Raw genomic sequence first — 27,996 nt, 5'->3', positions numbered from 1 at the left:
AATAGCTGGAGGTTAAACAACGCACTCCTAAACAATCAGTGGGTTAAAGAAGAAATAGCAAGAGAAATTGCTAAATACATAGAGGCGAATGAAAATGAGAACACAACATACCAAAACCTATAGGATGCAGCAAAAGCAGTGCTAAGGGGGAAATTTATAGCACTAAACACATATATTAAAAAGGAAGAAAGAGCCAAAATCAAAGAACTAATGGATCAACTGAAGAAGCTAGAAAATGAACAGCAAACCAATCCTAAACCAAGTACAGGAAAAGAAATAACAAGGATTAAAGCAGAAATAAATGACATAGAGAAGAAAAAAACAATAGAGAGGATAAATATCACCAAAAGTTGGTTCTTTGAGAAGATCAACAAGATTGACAAGCCCCTAGCTAGACTGACAAAATCGAAGACAGAAGACCCATATAAACAAAATAATGAATGAAACAGGTGACATAACTGCAGATCCTGAAGAAATTAAAATAATTATAAGAGGATACTATGAACAACTGTATGGCAACAAACTGGGTAATGTAGAGGAAATGGACAATTTCCTGGAAACATATGAACAACCTAGACTGACCAGAGAAGAAACAGAAGACCTCAACCAACCCATCACAAGCAAAGAGATCCAATCAGTCATCAAAGATCTTCCCACAAATAAATGCCCAGGGCCAGATGGCTTCACAGGGGAATTCTACCAAACTTTCCAGAAAGAACTGACACCAATCTTACTCAAACTCTTTCAAAACATTGAAGAAAATGGAACACTACCTAACTCATTTTATGAAGCTAACATCAATCTAATACCAAAACCAGGCAAAGATGCTACAAAAAAGGAAAACTACTGGCCAATCTCCCTAATGAATATAGATGCAAACATCCTCAAAAAAATACTTGCAAATAGAATCCAAAGACACATTAAAAAAATCATACACCATGACCAAGTGGGGTTCATTCCAGGCATGCAAGGATGGTTCAACATAAGAAAATCAATCAATGTATTACAACACATTAAAAATTCAAAAGGGAAAAATCAAATGATCATCCCAATAGATGCTGAAAAAGCATCTGACAAAATCCAACATCCGTTTTTGATAAAAACACTTCAAAAGGTAGGAATTGAAGGAAACTTCCTCAACATGATAAAGAGCATATATGAAAAACCCACAGCCAGCATAGTATTCAATGGTGAGAGACTGAAAGCCTTCCCTCTAAGATCAGGAACAAGACAAGGATGCCCGCTGTCACCACTGTTATTCAACATTGTGCTGGAAGTGCTAGCCAGGGCAATCCGGCAAGACAAAGAAATAAAAGGCATCCAAACTGGAAAAGAAGAAGTAAAACTGTCATTGTTTGCAGATGATATGACCTTGTATCTAGGAAACCCTGAAAAATCGACGATACATCTACTAGAGCTAGTAAACATTTAGCAAAGTAGCGGGATACAAGATTAATGCACATAAGTCAGTAATGTTTCTAAATGCTAGAAATGAACAAACTGAAGAGACACTCAAGAAAAAGATACCATTTTCAATAGCAACTAAAAAAATCAAGGACCTAGGAATAAACTTAACCAAAGATGTAAAAGACCTATACAAAGAAAACTACATAACTCTACTAAAAGAAATAGAAGGGGACCTTAAAAGATGGAAAAATATTCCATATTCATGGATAGGAAGACTAAATGTCATTAAGATGTCAGTTCTACCCAAACTCATCTACAGATTCAATGCAATCCCAATCAAAATTCCAACAACCTACTTTGCAGACTTGGAAAAGCTAGTTATCAAATTTATTTGGAAAGGGAAGATGTCTCGAATTGCTAAAGACACTCTAAAAAAGAAAAACGAAGTGGGAGGACTTACACTCCCTGACTTTGAAGCTTATTATAAAGCCACAGTTGTCAAAACAGCATGGTACTGGCACAAAGATAGACATATAGATCAATGGAATCGAATTGAGAATTCAGAGATAGACCCTCAGATGTATGGCCGACTGATCTTTGATAAGGCCCCCAAAGTCACTGAACTGAGCCATAATGGTCTTTTCAACAAATGGGGCTGGGAGAGTTGGATATCCATATCCAAAAGAATGAAAGAGGACCCCTACCTCACCCCCTACACAAAAATTAACTCAAAATGGACGAAATATCTCAATATAAAAGAAAATACCATAAGACTCCTAGAAGATAATGTAGGAAAACATCTCCAAGACCTTTTATTAGGCGGCCACTTCCTAGACTTTACACCCAAAGCACAAGCAACAAAAGTAAAAATAGATAAATGGGAACTCCTCAAGCTTAGAAGTTTCTGCACCTCAAAGGAATTTCTCAAAAAGGTAAAGTGGCAGCCAACTCAATGGGAAAAAATTTTTGGAAACCATGTATCTGACAAAAGACTGATATGTTGCATATATAAAGAAATCCTACAACTCAATGACAATAGTACAGACAGCCCAGTTATGAAATGGGCAAAAGATATGAAAAGACAGTTCTCTGAAGAGGAAATACAAATGGCCAAGAAACACATGAAAAAATGGTCAGCTTCACTAGCTATTAGAGAGATGCAGATTAAGACCACAATGAGATACCATCTAACACCGATTAGAATGGCTGCCATTAAACAAACAGGAAACTACAAATGCTGGAGGGGATGTGGAGAAATTGGAACTCTTACTCATTGTTGGTGGGACTGTATAATGGTTCAGCCACTCTGGAAGCCAGTCTGGCAGTTCCTTAGAAAACTAGATATAGAGTTACCATTCGATCCAGCGATTGCACTTCTCGGTATATACCCGGAAGATCGGAAAGCAGTGACACGAACAGATATCTGCATGCCAATGTTCATAGCAGCATGATTCACAATTGCCAAGAGAGGGAAACAACCGAAATGTCCTTCAAGAGATGAGTGGATAAATAAAATGTGGTATATACACGCAATGGAATACTATGCGGCAGTAAGAAGGAACGATCTCGTGAAACATATGAGAACATGGATGAACCGTGAAGACATAATGCTGAGTGAAATAAGCCAGGCACAAAAAGAGAAATATTATATGCTACCACTAATGTGAACTTTGAAAAATGGAAAACAAATGGTTTATAATGTAGAATGCAGGGGAACTAGCAATAGAGAGCAATTAAGGAAGGGGGAACAATAATCCAAGAAGAACAGATAAGCTATTTAACGTTCTGGGGATGCCCAGGAATGACTATGGTCTGTTAATTTCTGATGGATATAGTAGGAACAAGTTCACAGAAATGTTGCTATATTAGGTAACTTTCTTGGGGTAAAGTAGGAACATGTTGGAAGTTAAGCAGCTAGGTTAGTTGTCTTTTTCTTACTCCCTTGTTATGGTCTCTTGGAAATGTTTTTTTATTGTATGTTTGTTTTGTTTTTAACTTTTTTTCATACAGTTGATTTAAAAAAGAAGGGAAAGTTACAAAAACAAAGAAAAACAAGGAAAAAAAGATGTAGTGCCCCCTTGAGGAGCCTGTGGAGAATGCAGGGGTATTCCCCTACCCCACCTCGATGGTTGCTAATATGACCACAGACATAGGGGACTATTGGTTTGATGGGTTGAGCCCTCTACCATAGGTTTTACCCTTCGGAAGACGGTTGCTGCACAGGAGAGGCTAGGCCTCCCTATGGTTGTGCCTAAGAGCCTCCTCCCGAATGCCTCTTTGTTGCTCAGATGTGGCCCTCTCTCACTGGCTAAGCCAACTTGAAAGGTGAAATCACTGCCCTCCCCCCTACGTGGGATCAGACACCCAGGGGAGTGCATCTCCCTGACAACGTGGAATATGACTCTCGGGGAGGAATGTAGACCCGGCATCGTGGGACGGAGAACATCTTCTTGACCAAAAGGGGGATGTGAAAGGAAATGAAATAAGCTTCAGTAGCAGAGAGATTCCAAAAGGAGCCGAGAGGTCACTCTGGTGTGCACTCTTATGCACACTTTAGACAACCTTTTTAGGTTCTAAAGAATTGGGGTAGCTGTTGGTGGATACCTGAAACTATCAAACTACAACCCAGAACCCATGAATCTTGAAGACAGTTGTATAAAAATGTAGCTTATGAGGGGTAACAATGGGTTTGAGAAAGCCATAAGGACCACACTCCCCTTTGTCTAGTTTGTGGATGGATGAGTAGAAAAATAGGGGAAGGAAACAAACAGACAAAGGTACCCAGTGTTCTTTTTTACTTCAATTGCTCTTTTTCACTCTAATTATTATTCTTGTTATTTTTGTGTGTGTGCTAATGAAGGTGTCAGGGATTGATTAGGTGATGAATGTACAACTATGTAATGGTACTATAAACAATCGAAAGTACGATTTGTTTTGTACGACTGCGTGGTATGTGAATATATCTCAATAAAATGATGATAAAAAAAGATTAAAAAAATGGGGACAAAAATTAAATGAAAAATAGGGTGTGATGCAGGGAATGAAATGTTTCTTGTTCTTTTTTACTTTTATTTTTATTATTATTTTTTTGGAGTAAGAAAAATGTTCAGAAATTGATTCTGGTGATGAATGCACAACTATATTATGGTACTGTGAATAATTGATTGTATACCATGGATGCCTGTAGGGTATGTGAATGTATCTCAATAAAACTGTATTTAAAAAAAAAAAAACCTGGCATCCAGGAACCTTTAAAATAAATGAATTAGGGAAAACTTCAAAAAAAAAAAAAAAACAAAATAAGGCAAGAATATATTTTGCCAACTTGACAAGCATGCTTTTGCGAATATTAGATCATGGTAGGATGACTTTAGATAAAATGTGAGGAATAAACACATTTCTGTAACCTATTTTATTTGCAATCACTGTACTTAAATGGATGCTTAGTTTGAAAAATTACAAAACATGGCCACAAGGAAAAATCTGATGGGTAACAGAGATCATTTTCCAGAGGTCAGCCAACATAGAGGTGGGCAGGGCTGCTGAGGATCCAGTGCTTAGTTATATCTCCATTCAAAGATTCTCTGCCTTTATCAGTTTTTTTTCAATGCAATTTTATTGAGATTCATTCACACACCAGAGAATCCATCCAAATGTTTTTAGTGTACAAGTCTTTCACCTCCTTGGTTAAATTTATTCCCTGCGTATTTAACTTTTTTAGGTGGCATTGCAGATGGAATTGTTTTCTTGATTTCCTTTTTGTAAGTGGTGAATTTTTATATGGAAATACATAGATTTACAACTAAATGATACTTCTTGCCTCCTTTGGTAATACTTAGTTTCATGATTTGTTTTAACTTTAATTTTCATATACTTTACAGTTAGGTCACCTTTCAGTGAAACTTAGAAACTACTATATTTACATGGATTTTACAAACCACTCAGAAAGAGAAAAAAAGCTGTCAAACTATGATGTACCATTGATTGTAAATGTTAATTCTGTGTGTCTTAATCCCTCTCCTCCTTTTTTCTCCTCCCCCTTCTCTTTAGTTTGTAATTGGCACAATGGAAGAAGCTGGAATTAGTGGGCTAGGAGTGAAAGCAGATATGTTGCATAACTCTCAATCAAATGATATTCTTCAACATCAAGACTCAAATCGTGATGGCACAAGTAACAAACATTTATTGGAAGAGGACGAAGGCAGTGATTTTATAACAAAGAACAGGAATTTGGTGAGCCCAGCATATTGCACGCAAGAGGCAAGAGAGGAAACTCCTGGGCAAGAAGCTCGGATGGATCCTCCTGATGGCCAGCAGGATTCCCAGTGCAACAGGAACAAAGAGAAGACTTTAGGTAATAGTCTCAGCTTGGCGTTGGACATTTTCAAATCCTGCTCATTTTACTTAAGTTTTCTATAGCACATATGATGATTGTAGAATATGGCCCATTTTGAGGTAGATGTTGCTTGGCTAATACACATATTGTCTGGTTGAGTCATTCTGTCAGTGAGTAGGAAGTTTAGTTATTTCTCTCAGATTAATCAAGAGTTGACTTTCTTGCAAAAGTTAGGGGCCAGCTCGACAGCTCGACTTGCCTTGTTTGGATTTTTTTTTCTTTTTTTTTAGGTACTGACCAAAATTACCATGAAAAGTGTATGTTTATTTTCTCGGTTTATTTAAAAATTAGTCACAAAACTTTAGAGATGATATAATGCTCTCTGTGATTTAGAAAGAAAGTTAAGACTGATTGATTTTCAAGGGTATGTTTTCTCCCTTCTGCTATGTTAGTTTGAAATTTAGGACTAAGAATGTGAAATGTTAAATATGAATGAAATCTGAAATCCCCATTTACTTTAGTTTACTGGTTACCTCTTAGTTTTTTATACTTGGGTACAGAAGGTATAACAAGGTTTACAATGTTTGATTTGCATGGTTTCTGAACATGACTGTAAATTGGAATTATCCTTCTCATTAAGTCCATTTTCTGATACCCTGGAAAACTTAAAAATTTATAGGAATATGAAAAGTAATTTTAACTCCCTGCAAAACAAGACAGATTTCTTCAGAATCAATAGCGCCAATTATAAGTGTAAAAACAGTCTCAAAAAGTTAAAACACAGTTACCATGTTGACCCAGCAATTCCGCTCCTGGGTATAATATACCCAAGAGAATTGAAAACATATATGTACACAAAAACTTGTACACAGCTATTCACAGCAGCATTATTCATAATAATGAATAATTATTCATAAACCCAAATATCCATCACCTGATAAATGGAAAAAACAAAATGTGGTCTATTCATATAGTAGAATAGTAATGAGCTGTAAAAAGGAATGGAGTACTGATGCATACTACAGCATGGATGAACACTGAAGATGTTATGCTAAGTGAAAGAAGCCAGTCACAAAAGACCATGTGTTATATGATTCTAGTTTATTTGTAATGCCCAGAATCCACAGACACAAAGCAAGTAGCTTAGTGGTTTTCAGGGACTGAAGGGAAAGGGGAACTAGGAGTAACAGTTAATGCCTAAATGATTTCTTTTGGGGTAATGAAAATGGCCTGGAGTTAGATAGTGGTGATGGTTGCACAACTCTGTGAATATAATAAGTTGTACACTTTAACTGGGTTAATTTTATGTTATGTGAATTATAGCTCAAAAATACAAACAAAACAGATGGAGTTTGCATTAAAAACTCTTCATAAACTTGCAGATTACAGTTACTTCTAATCACATTCAATAATAATGTTTAATCTTCTTTCTTATTCTTACTGGCCTCAGGCTTAATGAGAGAAGGTTTAATTACTTAAGTTTTTATGTGGATAGAAAACTACTCTTTTTTGAAGACAGCCTTCTTTTTTCCCCCATAGCAGTTTGTACCGTATACCAAATACCAGTTATTTTAAGATATCTTTTTTATGAACTATCTTACATGTAAGAATGAATATTTTAAAAAATAAATGAGATACCTGTCACCTAGCCTATGAAGTAGAATATTATCATTTACTTTGAAGCATCATTTGTCTGCTGCTATCTCAGTTACCTGCTTCTCTATGCCAAAATCCTTAAAATACTGTTAAGTACTTTTTCACAAGGGAAGAGCTATCATAACGTCCCTTTCTTTGCACTAAACTTGATTGACACACAGAGTCTGCTTAGTAAATCATCAGAAAACAGCATAAGTTATTTAAACTGCACATAGGAAAAGATGTGTGATTGTATGTGTCTCATAGGTAGGCAGAGAGTATCAGCTGAACTCCTTTTGGGCTTGCTTTTATATATTTGTACTTGATTAAGAGTACACTTTTAAAAATATTCTCTGCCCTTTGTAAAATGTCTTAACATGGACATCAGTTTAGGCAAGGGGAATTTTTAAACCTTCAGTAAGTGTTCTTTACAGTTTAGATGACAAATGGCTAGTGAGTGAAGGAATTTGGGGTAGGGGTAGGAAGGGAGGGGTTCTTGCTAATCCAGAATTTAAAACTAGTTTTCTTAATTTAGCTGGTAAATCTCTATTTCTAGATACAGCCATAAATTATTTTACTCTGGATGTCAGATCCTGGGAAGTATTATGTAGAATTTTCAAATTAGATTTGATCTCATCCTTTTTCCAGGACTGACTTCTTATCTTGTTGATCATCAGGGAAAGAAGTTTTATTACTGATGCAAGCCCTAAACACCCTTTCAACTCCAGAGGAGAAGCTGGCAGCTCTCTGTAAGAAATATGCTGATCTCGTGAGTATTTAATCAGGGGAGCTAAGTCCAAATTAAACATGGCAAAGTGTGTGAGTGCTTGATAAGCTTTTAAAAATATAATTTTGATACAGATTTAAATGTAAAATTATATTTTCTTCCAAAATTGAAGGGAAGGATATGATTTTTTTGAAACCTTTATATTTGTTGTATAACTTCATTTTATGAGATGACTATATGTAGAATATTATGCTAAAATGCAGCATAGATTTCCTAAAACTCAGTGTTAGAGTATTTCTAAGTCAGCATTTTCATTCCTATGTTATGATGCCTTAGAATGCCAGTCAGTGTCTAGTGGTTCCTGCATTTAACTTTTTCCAGGGGAATTCACAAAATAATGGAGGCTCTAACCATTTTGATAGAAATTGTGAGTTAGATAAAATAGTCTACTAGAACAATAGCTGTGTCTCAGGAAACATTTATTTAGCATCTTCTAGGTGCCAGGCATTGTTCCTTTTTCCATCTTCTGAAGAAACTGACCTCATAGGAGAGTTTGTTGGCATGTGTTATTTCAAGTAGCATTAATTCTCTGTGGAATTAGGGAGACACTCTCAACACAGAAACCTGCCATCTTATGTGAGTGAAAATGGGGAAGTCCTGAGAACCCTTTGAAGGAAGGATTATGGGAAACTTAGAATAACTGGTTCTGATGTAAATGCTAAAAGTATTGCCTTTTTGGAAATACTTATGTGAATTATCATTGACAGTTTTTATGCATTTTCATCTGATCAAGCAGTTATTATTCCATGTCATAAATACTACTGTTTGTGAATGATTAGCTCTAAACAGTGGATTTTGTTTGTCTATTACTGAAGGAATTAGAGGTACTTTTCCCTCCATTTAGAAAGTGGTCCATGTATACCCCACTTAGCTGTCATTCAGCAGTCTGACACCTTCTGTTTGGAGCAACAAGAAACCCTGAGCATTAGTGAAAATGGCCTAGGACAGTTAACAGGTGCAAAGATCACAGAGAACACCGTGTGATCTGATTACTGGCTTCAGGAAAAGAATGCTTTCATTGGCTATGGAAGCCAGTCCCTACTGGGGCCATTCACATGAGAATCATGTGAGAAGTGGTAGAAAAAGAAGACAAGCACAGAAAAGGGGAAAAAATGGAGAAAAGAATAAACTCTGGAAAAAGCAGTATAAAAGGTTACTTAGCTGACCCAGAGATGTGACTCCAGCGGCCAGCTATGAAGGGACTAGAAGAAGGAAGAGCAACTAGAGTAGCATGGTCGTCTAGAGCTGTCCTTCTCAGACTCCTGCTCATGGTGACTGTGGTTCCAGTATGGATTCTGATGCATAGGCTGGAGGTAGGGCTTGAGATGCTGCATTTTAGTAATCTCTCAGAAGGGGATGATGGTGATGCTGCTGCTGCCAGCCCTTAGATCCTACTTTAAGTGCAAGGGTATAGACTGTTTTTGTGATTTTTTAAAATTGCTTTTTTTGTTTTATTTTGTTTTCTGTGTGGGAATCGTTATTGTTAAACACCAGTAACAATTGCTGCATTCATTTTGGGAAGTGACACATTGAAAATTTGTTTAGTGAACAACCTGCCTCTTCTTGATTGGAGTACAGTGATTACTTGTGCTGAATATGTGAAAAATAAGATGTGTACTGTTCTCAGAAAATGTTCTAAAGCTTTATTTCTTGCAGGAGTGCTCGTTTTCTTTAAAAAGTAGAGCGTATGGTATATGTAGCAGTGAGACCATCAAGGGAGTAGCCTCTTTCCAGGCATTGTTCAGAAAACGTCGTTGTTACCCTCATTTGTTGGTAGCGTTCAGCATCATCTGATTTCCTTAGTGTTGGTTACACTGACTCAGTATAGACATTGTGTGGATTGAGTGTGATGGAGTATTGTGCACCGTAATCGGGATTGTTGCTAGTCCACTTAGGGAGACTTTGTGGTGGTCACTAGGTTCATCAGATAATCTGGGTTTGTGAAGTCATACTGTTTCATTTTCTAAATGTGGATAACATTAGGCCTGTAAGTAGTTTATTATGCTATTTTCCATTCCTTTGTCACTTTGTCTAAATTATTATAGTGTAATAATAAATCTTGATATCCGATAGGGTCGGCACATCTTACCCTCATTGTCAGAAGTATCTTGGCTATTCTTGGACCTTTAGTCTGCATAAAAGTATAGAGTCAGTGTATTAGTTCTATGGGGGGAAAACACCATTTGGAATTTTGATGAGCATTTCATGGAATCTACAGAGAAATTTGAGGGAGAACTGACATCCTTATGATTTAAAGGGGCTTCAAGTAGTTATCCTATGGGAAAACAGTGAAATCAGACCCTTACACACCAGTCAGATCCAATGGATTAAGGACTTAAATGTCAGAAATTAAACTTTAAATTTTTTAGGGATTTCAGTGTAAGTGAACATCTTCCCAGCCTTGGGTTAAGGAAGTATTTTTTAGGGCACAAAAAGCACTATCAGAGAAAAGCTTGCAAAAATTGGCTGTATTAAAATCAAGAATTTCTGTTCATCAAAGGACACCTTAGACATGTGAGAAGACACCACAAACTGGGGAGAACATGTTTGTAACACATACAATGAACAACAGATTTGGTACCAAGACTATGTAAAGAATACATACAGATGAATACAAAAAGGACAGATAACCCAGTGGAAAACTTGGCATGAGACACGAGGAGTCATTTCATAGAAGTGGAAAAGCCACAAAGCTGTTAAACGCTCGAAGAGGTGTTCGAGCCTCTTATTCATCAGGAAAGTGCAAATCAAGACCACACAAGATGCCAGTTTCTGCCCATTGTAGTGCCAGAAATTAAGAACTCTGTATTGGACAGGAGTGGATCCATAAGATCTTACCACTGCTGTTGGCAGTATTCACTTGCCAGCTACTCTAGAAAACAGTTTGGGATTGTCACGTACAATCGACTGTTTAAAATCCTCTTACTCCCCACTTACCAAGAGAAGTTCTCACACATGTACACCAGACGGCATATACCAGAATGTTCATGTCACTGTGGGTGATAACAAAAGCAGGAAACAGCTCAAATAAATCTGTTGACAAGAGAATGTATAAATAAGGTGTGTGTGGGGGTTAATTTTTATATATTTTATTGTATTTTATTTATTTTATTTTATTTTTATTTATTTTTAAAATTTTATTTAGTGTGTGGTATGTTTTTTTATAGAGGGATATTATATAGCCCGCCAGCCAAATACAGCTTAGACCTGATTTTGTATTGCCCACAAGCTAACAATGGTTTTTCATTTTTAAATTGCTTAAAAAAAGAATCCAACAAAGATCATATGTGGCCCACAAAGCCTAAAATATCTACTACTTTCTGGTCCTTTACAGTAAAAGTTTGCTAACCCATGGTCTATAGCTGCATGCAACAAAATGTGGATGAATCTTTGCAATATAATTATAGTGGTGCTGTCCAGAAGGGTAGTGAATAGCCCCATGTGGCTATTTAAATTAAATCAATTTAAATCAAAGCAAATTAAAATTCTAGTTCCTCAGTTGCACTAGCCACGGTAAGATCATAACAACTAAAATGGAAAAGATTTTTTTTAGGACTAAACACAAATGAAATAAAATAATGCAAAAAGGAAGGCAATGGAATGATGAACACAGGATTCAGGATTGTGGTTACCTTGAGTCAGGGAGTGCAGGGGGACATAGCTAGACTGAAGGAATTGTCAGTGTCCTAATGTTGTGGGGTAAAGGAATGAACCACAAGGCCTTGTACAGACCAGTGATTGCCTCATAAACCAAGGTCTGGGATTAATCCAGTGCTGTGCACCAGAGGACTCAGATAGAAAGAAAAATTGCTCATATATCCCATTATCTGTTCTTAGAGTTTTTTTGTAAAATTTTCTTGTCTTTTGAGTATATACTAGCAGGTACTTGTATTTTATTCAAACAGGGAACATTTTTTTCATATGTCATTTAGTTTTCTTCCCCCCCCCTCATAAAATTATCTGTGAGCCTTTTTCTCACACCAGCAATAATTCCTCAAAGCCCACATTTGTAATAAATTTAAAGATTTAATTACTAAGCAGAGGAAAGACACCTTTAAAGGTTGTTGATAACTGTTGAAAAGGTTTTCCGGAAAGACACGTGTGTGTGCCCACGGCATGCAGCACACCTTCCGGTAGCCTGGCCTTCATGGCTGTAGGCAGTGGGGCCTTCTGAGAGAGAGCAAAGGCCTTGGGCTGGTGCCTTGGCACTGCTCCTGGGTACCTGTGCAACTACGAGCAAGCTACTTCACTTCTCTCGCTCAAGTCTGTTTGCTCGTATTTCTGCAATTATCAATTATCTTAATTTCTTTGCCCCTTTTTCCTTTGGCATGCTGTTTTGTGTTTTTTTAGTACAAGAGAAAATAATTTTACTTCTTTGACTCAAAAGTCATGTTTCAAAATCTGAAGCCTTCCTACCCACTCTTGTCCAAAAGGGGGAGAAAAAAAGGATAGAGGTAGACAGCCCCTTGAGTTGCCACATCCCCGTATTCTTCCAGCTTCCCCTCCCGGGCAGATATTTAAATGGTAGTTGGTCCTCCATGGGATTCTAAGCTGCCCTGTGAGGCACCTTCAGGAGCAGCAGCATGAGATCCCTTCCCTGCCGGGAATGCTGGTTGTATGTCCAAGATGAGCTTCACCCCACAGGGTGCCTGTTGGACTTGATGGGAATCCCTTCCAGCACATGGAGGAGCACGTGGTTTATCTGCCTGCCTTCACTGCCGCCGCTGCTCCTGCACTCACATAGCTGCCAACACCAGTTGTCTGTGAAAAATGTGTGCCTAATCCTCTGTGCCAGGCCACAGTAGATTTTTAGGTTCTGACTTTCCCCTTGCTCTTCAAAAAAACCAGCATGTACCATGCTTTCTGGCCAGAGTGCAAGCTGCAGTACCTAGCACTGCAAGGATTAGGGCCCAGGAGATGGAAGCTGTCTGGAAAGGCAATGCAAATTCCAAATTCCACAGTCACTCCTATGATTAATGCTCCAACTTCTTGTATTTCCGGAAAGCTGGCTCTTCCCTGAAGGCCTGACTTCCTTTTTGGGTCCTTTTTTGCTTCAGGGCTGGGAAGGTGGGCTTTGTGCCCTTCTTGTTACCCTGCCTTCTTTTTTACAACCCATGTTTCTTAAGGTTCAGGGCCCATCCAGCTGCTCTACCTTATCTCCCTTCTTGTTGCTGTCATCTCCCAACTTTCCTGGTCACTCCTAATGCACTGAAGACTCTGGCACCTGACCTGCCATGGTCCCCTCGGCCCCACCTCTCGCTCTCAGTCTGGGTTGCTTCCTCACTCTGGCCTCTCATTTCTTGACTGCCTCCTCACTGTACCATCCAAGCCGCCCACTGCTGTGATCACCCCCATGGACTACATACAGGACTCCAGAGTCACTAAGGCAGACATCCCATTTGGATCAATAGTCCAGCGAACTTGCTCAAGGATTCCCACCCCATCTTTCCCTATATGCGCTGTGGCCATCAGCTCATTGGCCCTCTGCTTTCTTCCCAGCCATACAACCCTTCAGTCTTTGTGTCTTTTCTTTCCCTTGGGTTTCATACATCATCATAATCATTCTTTTTGGAAACACCCGCTCTCCCCTTCTAATCATCTATTCCAGCTGCCTTGCAGAGTCCCGACTCAGGTCATCCAAGGCAGATGAAAATTCAACCAGGCCTTCAGTGTGGTATGGTTACATTAAGATGTTTTTCTGGTTACCTCCTTCTCCATAGTTGATTGTTACATACCCTTTCCATTAATTATAAACCTTCATCTCTCTCCTCAGCAGTTGATCATGCCTCATATTGCTTAAAGGAAACAGAAGCCATCGGACCCTCAATGCCCCCCATCAAATCTACCAATTCATTGCATCTGTACCCATCTTCTAGGATGCTCTTGTTCCTTTTACATCATTCGTGGTTAGCTCAGTGCTTGGTACCTAGTAAGGTGCAGTATATCACCAGCAGTGCAATAGAAGTTGCTTCTGAGCTGCTATTGCCAGTGATTTGTTATCACTACTAACATTAAAGAGTATAATTAAAATAGGCAGAGTTTGGATTTTCCCTATGATACTGTTTTTATTCATGTTCTGTTGTATTTGGAGTGAGAAAGAAAAAGGTGGCGTTACATAGTTGGGGTGGAATTCCAGATGATGTGTGCAGAACCTGTAGCCAATTTCAACTGGCCTGCAGCTCATGTCCATAGTTAGATCCAAAAGCAAAATGACTTCACAAAATTATTGTGCAAAAACCAAACTATTTTTGCCTGCAGAGACTTCCAAGAAGGTGTTTTCCTTAGTTGTGAGCTTATTGCCTATAACGATGCTTGATGTATTTTAATAGGCCACAAGATGTCACTCCTGCTCTTGAAATTGTGACTCATCATTTCATTCTTCATAGAAGCTTTATTAAAGGTCATTCAGGCTGCCATCTTACGTTAGTGTTGATTTAACCTTGAAATAGACTAATTCGCCCCCCGTCTAAAATCACAGTGATTCCTCCTTCTCTTGGGAGACCTCTGGGTGCTGCTTACTGAGTTCAGATTTTGATGGACCATTTCAAGAAAGTAGCTTTTGTGTGTTATTTTGGAAAAGTAAAACTAGGTGGTGTTGATACCTAAAATTTTAGTTTTTTTTTTTTTTGATAGACTTTATTTTTAAAGCAGTTGTAGGTTTACAGAAAAATTATGCAGAAAAGTAAGACTTCCCATATCACCCCCTCAACCCCCTCTTTTCTCTAATGTCAACAGGTTGCATTACTGTGGCACATTTGTTACACTTGATGAGCCAGTATTATTATATTATTAATGAAAGTCCATAGTTTAGGGTTTGCTCTTTGTGTTGTACAGGTTTTTTTCCTTTTAATTTTTATTGTGGTGTAACATACATACAACATAATATTTCCCATTTTAACCAAATCAGTTCAGTTGTATTCATTACATTCACAATGTTGTGCTACCATCATTGCCATCCATTACCAAAACTTTTCAGTTTTTGTTTTTAATAAGAAAGAGATTGTTTTTTCTTCCCACCCTACATTTTTTTTGCCTACTTTCCTATCACAACTGGAAAAGAGAGGAATAGAAAAGGTTAGCAGATTAGCATGGCATGGAATAAGTTAAATAAAATAGCACACTACAGTGTTTGGCCTTTTGAAAACGTGTTCTGTAGCTGTAATCGTAATTCTTCCAGCCATAATGCAAAGATTCTTACTGTACTTCCTAAATGTAACATTCTTGTGAATTTTAGTTGGAGGAGAGCAGGAATGTTCAGAAGCAAATGAAGATTCTGCAGAAGCAGCAAGCCCAGATAGTGAAAGAAAAAGTTCATTTACAGAGTGAACACAGCAAGGCTATCTTGGCAAGAAGCAAACTAGAGTCTCTTTGCAGGGAACTTCAGCGTCACAATAAGACATTAAAGGTCAGTTGGTTCATTTTTCTGGGTTTTTTTGTTTGTTTGTTTTTAGGAGGTATTTACTTAGATGGCGTTTTGATTACTTCTTATGCATTTGAAATCAATCCTCGTCTCTACTTGCTTTAATGGATATTAGCTGTAACTGTGGTTGTTGGTTGATGAATTACGAGGATTTATGTTTGTGCTGGTAGATCAGGTCCCTGAGAGGAAGACACTGTGGGTCCTTGGAGACAGAGATACTGTCTTGCTTGTGCCAATGCCATGTGTGAGGCCTAAGTTGTGGGCCTCCTGCTTGGTCACAGGGCTCTGGATGAGGTGGATGTTTGTGTCCATAGCTCTCCTACTCAGAGCAATGGCTTAGGGAGCTGGAAGGTGCCAAGTTTCTGCTGGCCGCTGACATAGTTGATTACCCCTGTCTTCCTCAGATAAGGGATCAAAAGCTTAAATGAAATGGGAAACTGAGGAGGGAAAACAGGCCGTTGGGCTCTTCTGTGGATGTGGTTTGGCTGGACTGCCAAACTCCCCCCCCCTGCCCACCCCCGTCTCTTCATTTGCTAAGTGCTTTTAGAACAGGACTTGGATCTTGTCTGATTATAAAGGAAGAAGGAGCAGGTATGAAAAGATTAATTGGTATCAACAGGGGAAGAAAGGAAAAAGAACAGAGGTACCGGCAAGAAGCTTGCCTCCTAAAACAGGGACCTGCCTGTCTTTGTGGTATGGCCAAGCCGGGGTACCGGTGGCATATGATTTTGATGGAGCTGGTTGCTGATCAGATCCACTCACCACAGAAAACCCCTGGGCCCTTGCACATGAGACCACGCATGAAGTGGAGGCTCACCTGATATGAGGTTGTGTTTTTTTCTCTTGGTTTTGAAGCCTAGGATTTAGATATTATTAAAGTAGATGGTATTTTTCCCATAGCAGATCAGCATTTTGATTGGGTGAGTAACTCTTTAGATATAAAAGTCTTTTGGCACATGTACCCTAGCAAGAGGTGAAAGTCACCTTTTAAAAATGAGGATTCCATTTGTCCCTTGCCCTTGAGGGGATGGAAGATGTGACCCTGAAAGGGAACTTAAACAGGAGATGCACCTCCTCAGGCTGCTCTGAGATGGTGCTCTGCCTTACTGGTGAGGAGCGTATTGGGGAAAAGCCAACTATGGAGAAGCCCCTTCCCTTGATTTCAGTATGGAGAGTTTCTAGATGGTCAGATAACGCTTGCTTTCTAGCTGGACAGTTTGCAGCTCTGATTACTCCATATACTTTAGGAAAAGCTACTTGCTTTTAAAAGAAAGCCTTCTGGTCATCAAGGAGGAGGAATTCTAGTGCAGAAGCAACACTTTGGGGCAGCAATAAATGAACCCACACTGAGGCAGCATCTTTTGTGAGCATCTTCTCTATAGGTTGATACTATTAACAGAAATTATTTTGGATGATAAGGAAGAAAATATGCAGCAGGCACGAGAGGAAGAAGAGAGACACAAAGAAGCAACTGCACATTTCCAGATTACTTTAAATGAGATTCAGACCCAGCTGGAACAACACGACACACACAATGCCAAACTCCAACAGGAGAATATTGAATTGGGAGAGAAACTGAAGAAGTTCATTGAACAGTATGCACTGAGGGAAGAGGTAAAGACCTTTTCTTTGTTTATTTAGACAGCTACTCTTTATTAGCCAAAACTTTTCACCATTCACTGCTAATTTACAACTATTGTCACAGGACATTTTAGAACTTTTGTATATGTGTAGTGGAAGGTCCAGCAAGGAAAGGATCAGGCACCCAATAAACGTAAGGACTAGTTGGGATCATCACTTGATGTCCTAACAGTTAGTAGATTTGGATAAACAAGGTAATTTTTAGGAGATGTGCTAAGTACTACCTATCTTCCATGTGATACTGGAAGATTGAGATTTTTGCATACAGACTCATAATAAATAAATATTAGGCCCCAAAATATCTGAACCTCAGACTTCTCTGATAATCTTTACAGTGTATGCTTCTGCTGCATTTCACCTATAATTCAGATATTTGTTTAGATAGGGACTTTATACTATTGGGGAGAAAAGAATCTACTTCTAACCCTTCATACATACACACTCATTGAAATAAAAAGTTTACTGGAAGGATCTGTGGCCTCCAAACTTGGTCACTGGCCACCAGTAATTTTTCCATTATTCTGTTTATTTTGAGTATTATAGAATGTTTTTTTGTTGGTCAGGATGTAGTTTAATGATGACCAAATTATTTGCACTCAAAGCGAGACATCTGTTGTGCTCTCCTCAGTACTTTATTGGGTTACCTTATTATCAACTAGTACTTCTTCCCCTTATTTAGGGTGTTGTATCTAGAAGGGTTGCTGTCTTTCTGAAGAAGGGATGTTCTGATCACTTTACTGAGCATAAATAACCACTTAACAATTTAGTTTGTACATAATGACTTCTTACCAAGCATCTAGTATCTGCCAGGCACTGAGCACCTTATGTAATTCAGCATTGCATTTAGTTTTACAGCAGCTCTGCTAGGTATGTGTGGTTTTCCCCCATTGCAGATATGGGAACTGAGATTCAGCATGGGGAAGAATCTGCCCAGGGCCACATACTGAGCAGAGATTTGCCTTTCCCCCACCCCTCCACTGGGCCATTCCTACCATTATATCATGCTGCCTCCAACTAAGAAATTTCACAAAATTTAATGGGGAGAGAAATAACCAGGAATTGTGTATATGATGAATGGGCTTACTAGTTTAATGCTTTTCCTTATCTATCCTTTTCTTAATACAATTTGAACCTTATTTTCTATGTAGGGCTGATGTAGGAAATACAAAGCTCATGGCTGCTGAGGCTGTTGATGGGGGATACCCCATCTCTAGCAGGGATGGGCATGGGGTAGTCAGGACTTTGTAAAATAGACTCTTATGCAAGCATATGCCAGAAAGCACCAGTGTTCTCAGCTACAGTGGCATTAGCAGGAAAAGCACAGTTGGCAACGCATTGGAACTTGGGTTATGTCCCTTAAACATTGTGTACCTTTTTTTGTTGAGTTAATGGAAGAAATTTTACTTTTCCTGTAGCATATTGATAAAGTGTTCAAACATAAGGAACTGCAGCAACAACTTGTGGATGCCAAACTTCAGCAGACGACACAGCTTATAAAAGAAGCTGATGAAAAACATCAAAGAGAGAGAGAGTTTGTAAGTTTTATTTCTTAAAAAAAAAAAGAGATTATCGCCAAAATTGTAACCAAAGCCATTTAAAACGTTTATACCTTTCTACGTTTTGTGTGGCCCAGGGCATGCTGTTTGGTTGTTTGCTCTAGAAAGAGAAGGGGAGCATGTGTTTAAGGAAACATTTGGCTTTCTACCTCTAATTAACTTTTTTATACCAAAACCATACTTGAGATGCTACTTCAAATTAGTAGAAAGGTGTGCACACAATTTGGTTTTTTTCTGTGCTTAGAATATTTATTTCGCTGTTTAGGTAGTGGTCACCAGGTTCAAAAATTGTGCCATTGATTTGGCAAGTTGGGCCTTGAGAGTTAGAGGCAATTATATTTAATTTAGAATTCACCAAGCATGGATCTCCTATACACTGTTACATTTTGTTTTTAAATAAGTATGAGGTAAATGATTTTACTTACTCTGCTATAATTTTCTGATAAAATTTTAACAGAATTCTCTATATTCTAATCCCTCAGCATTGTTCCCAGAGTATAGTCTCAGATCCTATTGCCTGTCAAAAACTGTGAACCTGGTGAAATCTCACTGGCTATGTATATATTAGCACATATGCTAATTCAGCTATATATGCTTAACCAAAAATACAGTAAAAGTGAGAAATAATTGTAATAATGTGGACTGTTCCATCCAGCATTTCACTCAAGTGGCCTAGGCCCCGAGGTGAGCATGGTAGGGAAGGCTCAGTTCCTCAGTGCCCCTCAGGATTGTGAACATCTCATGCTGAGTGTGGGTCTCAGGTTTAGAGAGAGGCACATGCCTCTCTTTTCAAGACTTATTTGGACTGTTTGAGATGTTTTACTTCAGCAACTGAATTTCACATCTACCTTCAGTGCAACTTCACTGTGTAATTTTCTTGAAAACCCAGGTATATTAAATAATGCCCCCCCCACACTGCCTCACCTCTGCTTTTCAAAAAGTGATTAGAAACCGGGTGTCTACTTCTGTTGCTTTACTCCATATGTCCCTTCAGCCTGCCTAATCTTGCCCCTCATGGAGTAGAGGGGCTTACTAAAATAGCCCCTTAATGTTGATGCTTCTAGCCATGTTTTGTGCTAATAAAACTGGGCATCTGAGTATTTTCACTTACAACAATTTGACCCTGAGATTCGTAAGCCTTATTGGGCCTCCAGGGTACTTTTTTCTCCTTAAGCAATAAAAGATTATTCCTGCGTTCCTAAGTGCTAACAAGTGGAACAGATTGAAGATATAGGTAATGTTTTGTTACCTATATATAATTTCATTACCTGTATATAATGGTGGAAGGAATAAGCCTAAGTATGTTGTCACTGACATTTTAGTCATCTCTGTAATTGCTGTCAGTATTTTGCCTGAATGTTTCTGTTTTCTAGTTATTAAAAGCAGCAACAGAATCAAGGCACAAATATGAACAAATGAAACAGCAAGAAGTACAACTGATACAGCAGGTAACTTGATAACAGAGGATGGTAGAATTTGTGAGAAATACTTGGTATGTTTGATATACACCTGGGAGGCTCAACAGAGCTGAGGGTTGGATCACATGGCCCTCATGGGAATTTCCTCATTTAGGGTGACCATCTCATCCTGGTTTGCCCAGGACTTTCCCAGTTGTAGCACTGAACATCCCAGGTCCCAAGGTTCCCTCAGTCTCAGGCAAACTGGAATGGGTGGTCACCATGTCTTCAGTGTGGTCACTGTGTCTTCAGTGTCCCTGCCATTATCCCAGCTGTCTCCTCCCTTTTGCAGTCCCTTGCCCCATGTGCTGCTTGTCAGCTGATTGCTAACTGAAGAGAAGCTGATAGAGCTTCAGATTTTCCTTCTTTTGTGTTGAGTTGAACCTCACGAAACTTCTGATATTTAACTTCGACTGATAAAAATGACAATTTCTTATAGGTTAACCTAATGTCTTTAAAATTTTGTGCTCTGAGCACATGACCTATTTTTAAAATGGCTTAAGACCATACAGGCCCACTCCCAGATAGAGTTGTGTTGTTTTTTTTTTTTCTAAATTAGGGTCCTTCCTGCTTTTCACACTAGACCCCTTAGGTCTGTCCCTTCCATTCCTTATGGGTGCCTCGTGTAGAATAAGGGAGGCTCAGACTTGCTTCTCACTCCGAGAAAAGGCACAGGAAAGACTGTGCTTCCCATAGCTGAAAAGTTGCTGCTTTCCACCTGGTCTTGTTTCTTAAATGTGTAAGGTCTCTCAGTTAGTTCTCACCTGCCCTGATACTTCATGAGCACCCCCATGGAGTGCTGCTTATAACTGGGAACGTTTACAATGTGGTGATAATTAATTCTGTATTAAGCTAACCTAACTTAACGGAGGAGTCAAGTATCAGAAATCTTTTGAACTTTCCTCTGTAAGTTATATGATCCTGTGAGAATGCTTCTAAAAAATTTGAAGCCCTTTCTTAATAGTTCTGTAAATTCACCTATCCATATATATGGAGAAGTAAGTCATTGTGGAGAAGGTATAAAAAGTCTTTTGTGGTTTTGGAAGATGTTCTTTAACATGGAAGTTCCGCACAATAGCTCCGATTCTCTTCTGTTACGCCGGTATCAGTGCAGCTTTTGTTGTGAGTGATCTCCATCGTCCTGAGTCTTCTTATCTAATCGCTGTTTTGTTTCCTTTGCTGTCACCTTTCTCTTCCCACTACTTAATGTGGCTGTCCTTCCCAAGAGTGTTTCCTTCTCTGCTCTTACCATCTCATTTTTCATCATTTGTTGGTGATCTCCATAGTCTACTGGTGTCTTGACCTACTGTTTTGTGATCCAGTCACATAGGTCCAGATGAGATGGTAATTGACATTTATTAACTACCTACTGTAGGCCAGCATTGAACTTTCAGTTGGGGCAGTCTCTCTTCTAGAAGAACATGCCATGTTGAAACTGCCATAACCTCTTATCTCCCTCATCACATAGAACCACACCCCTTATTATGCTGCCCCGAGACCCACCATCATTCTGAGCCTTAGGCCAGTAGCCTCAATGGCCTTGTCATTGGGTGCCTCCTACAGTCTGTCAGTAAATCCTACGCCTTGTCCTCCAGCTCACTCCTATGTTTCTCCTCCTGCTGGCATCATTATCGGCCAGGCCCTCACTTTCAGCAGGCGTGCTGGCGGTCCAGTACTCTCCTTCTAGCCTGACATCACTGGTGATGTTGCTTTCCGTCTTTCCCCTGCTTGCACGGACTGCAGAACTTGCTTCTCTATGCTTTTCCCACCTGACTGGAGGTACGCTGGGCATCACCATTTACCCTCCATCCTGTTGGGGCCAATCTGTCTAATGTTCCTGGTACGTCACTGCTCAAAGTTGAAAGGCATCGTTGATGCTGTTCTTTGGCCTCTGATGATCTTTTATTCTTCTCTTAAGTGTATGGTGTAATCTTGGGCAAAACATTTTATTTCTCTGGGCCTCTATTTCCCCATCCTGAAAACAATGTAATCACATTGGGCGATCTCTAAAAGGTTCTCTCCTGGTCTAAAATTAAATAATTGAGCCCAACCTTGAGGCCTGGCTCAGGCCTCACCACATGACACTTGCCCGACTAGTCTGACTCCCTGCGCGTGACCCCCACCACCCCCTTGCCTTCTTTGAATTCTTATTCCAAGGAAGAGAAGACTCTCTATTCTGCTTGGCTTGTTGGTTAGTGTTATTTGCCTGGCTGGAAAACAAAAATTCCTTGAGGGTAAGAGTTAAAAAAACAAAACAAAACAGTGTTTCTACCACTTTTACCTTTTCTTTTTCTTTTAAGTGTACCCCACTGAATTCTTCTCCAACCAAACCAGTTCTTTGGCTTCTATTTCATTTTCTTGCCTACGTTAAGGAAAGAGAGATCCTTGAAATCCAGCTAAGAACTATGCAGGTGGAATTCTGAAAGAATCATCTTTTTCCAAGGACAGTTTTTCAAATGTTAGTAGAGGGGGTGGTTCGTAGAGCACTATGGGTACACGAAGCGTATAGCTACACCACTCTACTTCACTTTTGTGGCGGGTTAGGTCAGCAAAATTGCATTTGTTTAATGCATTTCAGGGGGTGATAAGAATTTCAGCCATCTCTCTGGTTTCAAGGATTGCGTTTGCATTTGTTATTTCTGTCCCTAATAATATAATTAATGTTTAACCATATTGTGTTTTGTTGAAAGTCTGAGATTTTAAATTGCTTACCTGGAACTCAGAATATTTAATACTTTTTTCTGTAGCTTTCTCTCTATATGGATAAGTTTGAAGAATTCCAGACTACCATGGCAAAAAGCAGTGAACTTTTTACGACCTTCAGGCAGGAAATGGAAAAGGTATTTGTATATTTTTAGTAGAATATTACATAAAAGAGAATTTATGTAAGACGCTATTTTTTTTTCATTTATTCATTTTTTTAATCTTCATTTTATTGAGATATATTCACATACCACGCAGTCATACAAAACAAATCTTACATTCAGTTGTTCACAGTACCATTACATAGTTGTACATTCATCACCTAAATCAATCCCTGACACCTTCATTAGCACACACACAAAAATAACAAGAATAATTAAAATGAAAAAGAGCAATTGAAGTAAAAAAGAACACTGGGTACCTTTGTCTGTTTGTTTCCTTCCCCTATTTTTCTACTCATCCATCCATAAACTAGACAAAGGGGAGTGTGGTCTTATGGCTTTCCCAATCCCATTGTCACCCTCATAAGCTACATTTTTATACAATTGTCTTTGAGATTCATGGGTTCTGGGTTGTAGTTTGATAGTTTCAGGTATCCACCACCAGCTACCCCAATTCTTTAGGACCTAAAAAGGGTTGTCTAAATTGTGCATAAGAGTGCCCACCAGAGTGACCTCTCGACTCCTTTTGGAAACTCTCTGCCACTGCAGCTTATTTCATTTCCTTTCACATCCCCCTTTTGGTCAAGAAGATGTTCTCCATCCCACGATGCCAGGTCTACATTCCTCCCCGGGAGTCATATTCCACGTTGCCAGGGAGATTCACTCCCCTGGGTGTCTGATCCCACGTAGGGGGGAGGGCAGTGATTACAGCTTTCAAGTTGGCTTAGCTAGAGAGAGAGGGCCACATCTGAGCAACAAAGAGGCATTCGGGAGGAGGCTCTTAGGCACAATTATAGGGAGGCCTAGCCTCTCCTTTGCAGCAACCGTCTTCCCGAGGGTAAAACCTATGGTAGAGGGCTCAACCCATCAAACCACCAGTCCCCTATGTCTGTGGTCATGTTAGCAACCATCGAGGTGGGGTAGGCCAATACCCCTGCATTCTCCACAGGCTCCTCAAGGGGGCACTACATCTTTTTTTCCTTGTTTTGCTTTCTTTTTTTTTTAACTTTCTTTTTTAAATCAACTGTATGAAAAAAAATTAAAAAAAAAACATACAATAAAAGAAAATTTCAGAGACCATAGCAAGGGAATAAGAAAAAGACAACTAACCTAAGATAACTGCTTAACTTCCAACCTGTTCCTACTTTACCCCAAGAAAGTTACCTAATATAGCAACATTTCTGTGAACTTGTTCCTACTATATCCATCAGAAATTAACAGACCATAGTCATTCCTGGGCATCCCCAGAACGTTAAATAGCTTATCTGTTCTTGGATTATTGCTCCCCCTTCCTTAATTGCTCTCTATCGCTAGTTCCCCTACATTCTACACTATAAACCATTTGCTTTACATTTTTCAAAGTTCACATTAGTGGTAGCATATAATACTTCTCTTTTTTGTGCCTGGCTTATTTCGCCCAGCATTGTCTTCAAGGTTCATCCATGTTGTCATATGTTTCACGAGATCGTTCCTTCTTACTGCCACGTAGTATTCCATCGTGTGTATATACCACATTTTATTTATCCACTCATCTGTTGAAGGGCATTTGGGTTGCTTCCATCTCTTGGCAATTGTGAATAATGCTGCTGTGAACATTGGCCTGCAGATATCTGTTCGTGTCACTGCTTTTCAATCTTCTGGGTCCCCCCTTTTTTTTAATGGTAGCAGATTGGGGATCAGTACAGTAGCCGCTGGCACTGTGTAAGCATTCAGTAGAGGTTAGTCATGATTATTATTAGATCTTCTGTGTTGATGGAGAGCATGCACTCTTTAATCAAATTTCCTGGGTTAATGTCCTGGTTGCATTATTTAACATGTGACAAGTTGTTTAACCTTTCTCTGCCATTGTGTTCCTTCATCGTTAAAAGTAAAGATAATAAAAATACCTACCCTTCATAAAAAAGAGTATTTCTAAGAGTGCTTGACACACATTGAGTGCTCAGATTACTACTTTCAAGTATTTTTTGATCCAGTAATCTGGAGAATTTGGTGAGCAGCAGATGGGCTCTGTCTGCCAGTCCTTTCAGTTAAGGCTCTGATCTAGGGGGTCATGTTTGGGACAGCAAATGTTTGCTTGAGCACATGCTCACTTGTTCAGGTGGAACCAAACTTACAAGGACTCCCAAATTAGCTATCCTTCTGCAGGCGCCTGCACCAGAATGCATTCCTCTGCCAGTGGCTACAGGGATCGCCACAGGTCAGCGTCCCACATAGATCTTCCGAGTGCTTCCCGTGGCCTTTGTTGCACTTTGCCTTGTATTACAGTTTTGGGTGTAACCAGCCACCCAAGGCAAGGGGCTTTGGTTCCTCCTCCGTGTTTCCCTGAACAGCACTTGGCTCAGGGCCTCTACTTGGAACCAAGTGGGTGCTGTACTCTTGTGTGAAGGATCATTTTTTTGTTCATTTTTATTAAATTTAGTTTTATTGAGATATATTCACATATCATACAGTCATCCATGGTGTAGTCAACTGTTCACAGTACCGTCATATAGTTGTGCATTCATTGTCCCAATCTATCTTTGAACATTTTCCTTATACCAGAAAAAAGTAAAAAGAATAAAAAATAAAAGTAAAAACACCCAAACCATCCCCCATCCAACCCTATTTTTCATTTAGTTTTCGTCCCCATTTTTCTACTCATCCAACCATACACTAGATAAAGGGAGTGTGGTCCACAAGGCTTTCACAGTCTGTGTGAAGGGTCTTGTGTGAGGGAACAGTCTTGTGAGTTGTGGGGCTGATTTCTAAGGATTAAATATTTTGATCATTCTCCTGGTCACTGGAGTCTTACTAAATTATGCTGCCTCTAGTTCTGAAGCTGATGTGGTCTCAGAGGTGATGGTTAGAGAACCAATCCTTAATCTTTGGAGGCCAAGAGTCCCTATTCCTCCAAGAAGCTGATGGATTACTTTAATGGACCATAAAAGTCACAAACAAGGACTTACTTCATTCTCAACTCCCTCAGCCCTCCAGCCTGAGCTGAGAGTCTGGAGTGTGGCGGCTGAGAGCGTCCTCCTGGTGCTGCTTCTGCTGAAATGGAGGGGATCTGATTTGCCTCATTATGTGCAACCCCTACTTTGGTTCCTGCTGCTGCCACCCCAGGAGCTTCTGTGATAAGCTCAACTTCCAACAGGCAGACCAGCAACTTTGATCAAGACACAGCTGCCAGCGGGGTAGGAGAGCAGGGTGGGGGCAGCCTGTGAGCAGTCTCTGAGATGGGACAGGATATAGAAATGAGAAATGGAAGTTAGAATTTAAATTTGCAGTTGTGTTGATTCACAGATGACAAAGAAAATTAAGAAACTGGAAAAAGAAATGATTGTCTGGCGTACCAAATGGGAAAACAATAAGGCGCTTCTGCAAATGGCTGAAGAGGTGAGCTGGTTTTCTACCACGGAGACACATTCTTCCCTCTCAGGGCGGGGGTGCGTGCTGTGATGGCACCACCAGGGGGGATGGCTCTGGCCAGAGCTGCCCATGGCTGGGGGTGTGAAGTAGAATTTATGAGGGCTCTGCTAACCACGGACTTGCTTCTATAAAGTCTCTTCCACAGTGAGGTATTTAAGCGTCTTACTACCAAATGCATTAGCCCAGGCTTATGTTGGAGACAGCTGCAAAGTACCTGGATGCAGCTTCCTTCTGCAGGACTGGTTTCTTGAACTCCGGCGTGTCCACACTGGCTTGCCAGGCTCCCCTAGGTTTTTGCTTAGGCAGGTCTGGGCTGGGATCTCCAAAGTCTGACAAGCTCCTGCCTGCTGCTGCCACTGGGAGCACAGGCCCCGCCCAGCCACTCTTCTACTGTGACTAACAGTTTTTTCAAAAAGGCAGCAAAGTACTTTTGCCAGTCTTCTTATAAAGCTGAAATGTATTCAGTGCATTTCAATTTGCAATACCAAATTTCACACCTTCAGAAACTTGATAGGGCTAATTTATAACATTTCACAAGAGGAAATGGGGCACATGTAGCAAGAATCTCGTTCTCTAAAACTTGGTAAAACAGAAATCCACTACGTAGAGGGAAAATGAATTCTTCTGTTTTTAATTAGACCCTTCAATTTTATATCAACTGGTCTTTGTGACTGATTCTTTAATTTTCTCAGTATTTCATCAATACAAAGAGTTAAGTAGATGTTGATTTTTTAAAAAGTGTATTATTGTAACATATAACAGCATTCCCCATTTTACCCACGTATATGAGCATAAGTCAGTGAGGTGTTATTTTTAAGAAACATGACAATGTAATTTTGCTGTCCTAGAACAGTATTACTTTAATATCAGTTGAGATACTTACATACATATGTGTGCAGTGAAGCTAGCTAGAAAGTTAGGAGGTTTTTTTAAAAAAAACTGAACTTGTCCAAGAGGTGATAAAGCCAGTAGTTTTTCAGTATGGCTCAGGTTACTTAATTTTGTATACAGTAACCTAATTTGTATTTAATGAGGTTACTTAAATTCTTTTTTCCCCTCCCCTTACAGAAAACTGTCCGTGATAAAGAGTACAAGGCCTTTCAGATAAAACTGGAACGGTTACAGAAGCTGGGCCGAGCTCTTCAAACGGAAAGAAATGAGCTCAGTGAGAAGGTGGAAGTCCTTAGAGAGCAGGTGTCTAGAGAAGCAGCAGGTGTGGGTTTAGCGAGGCCTGTGCTCCAGGCGGGCCCGGCCCTGGCTTCTCACAAGGAGCTGGACACTTCCTCGCAAACAGCCCCAGGGGCTCCCCTTGAAGCAAAGCCCAAGGCAGCCAGTGAAAAAACTGCCGCTCCAAAGACCCTGGCCATGGGCTCTGTCCCAGGTACTGATTCAGTTGACTAAGATGAAGTGTCAGCATTGTTTTGAGAGAGATATTTTGTGTATAACTTTCTCTGTTAGTAGTAAACTACTGGTTTTGTGGTGAAA

General features: G+C 39.6%; 1 protein-coding gene across 1 annotated transcript; it reads left to right on the top strand.

Moving 5' to 3' along the window:
* Nucleotides 1–20: 20 nt before the first annotated feature.
* LOC119525871 (gamma-taxilin-like) lies at nucleotides 21–27,912 on the top strand. Its single transcript, XM_037824668.1, has 10 exons — nucleotides 21–38; nucleotides 5,458–5,761; nucleotides 8,056–8,147; nucleotides 15,400–15,570; nucleotides 17,005–17,199; nucleotides 18,642–18,761; nucleotides 20,156–20,230; nucleotides 22,987–23,079; nucleotides 26,386–26,478; nucleotides 27,580–27,912. The coding sequence occupies exons 2-10, from the start codon at nucleotides 5,473–5,475 to the stop codon at nucleotides 27,910–27,912; spliced, it is 1,461 nt and encodes a 486-aa protein (XP_037680596.1). The 5' UTR covers nucleotides 21–38; nucleotides 5,458–5,472.
* The last annotated feature ends 84 nt before the right edge of the window (nucleotides 27,913–27,996 follow it).

The sequence above is a fragment of the Choloepus didactylus genome, assembly GCF_015220235.1.
Source record: "Choloepus didactylus isolate mChoDid1 chromosome Y unlocalized genomic scaffold, mChoDid1.pri SUPER_Y_unloc1, whole genome shotgun sequence".
Classification (NCBI taxonomy): domain Eukaryota; kingdom Metazoa; phylum Chordata; class Mammalia; order Pilosa; family Megalonychidae; genus Choloepus; species Choloepus didactylus.
This window is presented reverse-complemented; position numbering and strand designations above follow the sequence as displayed.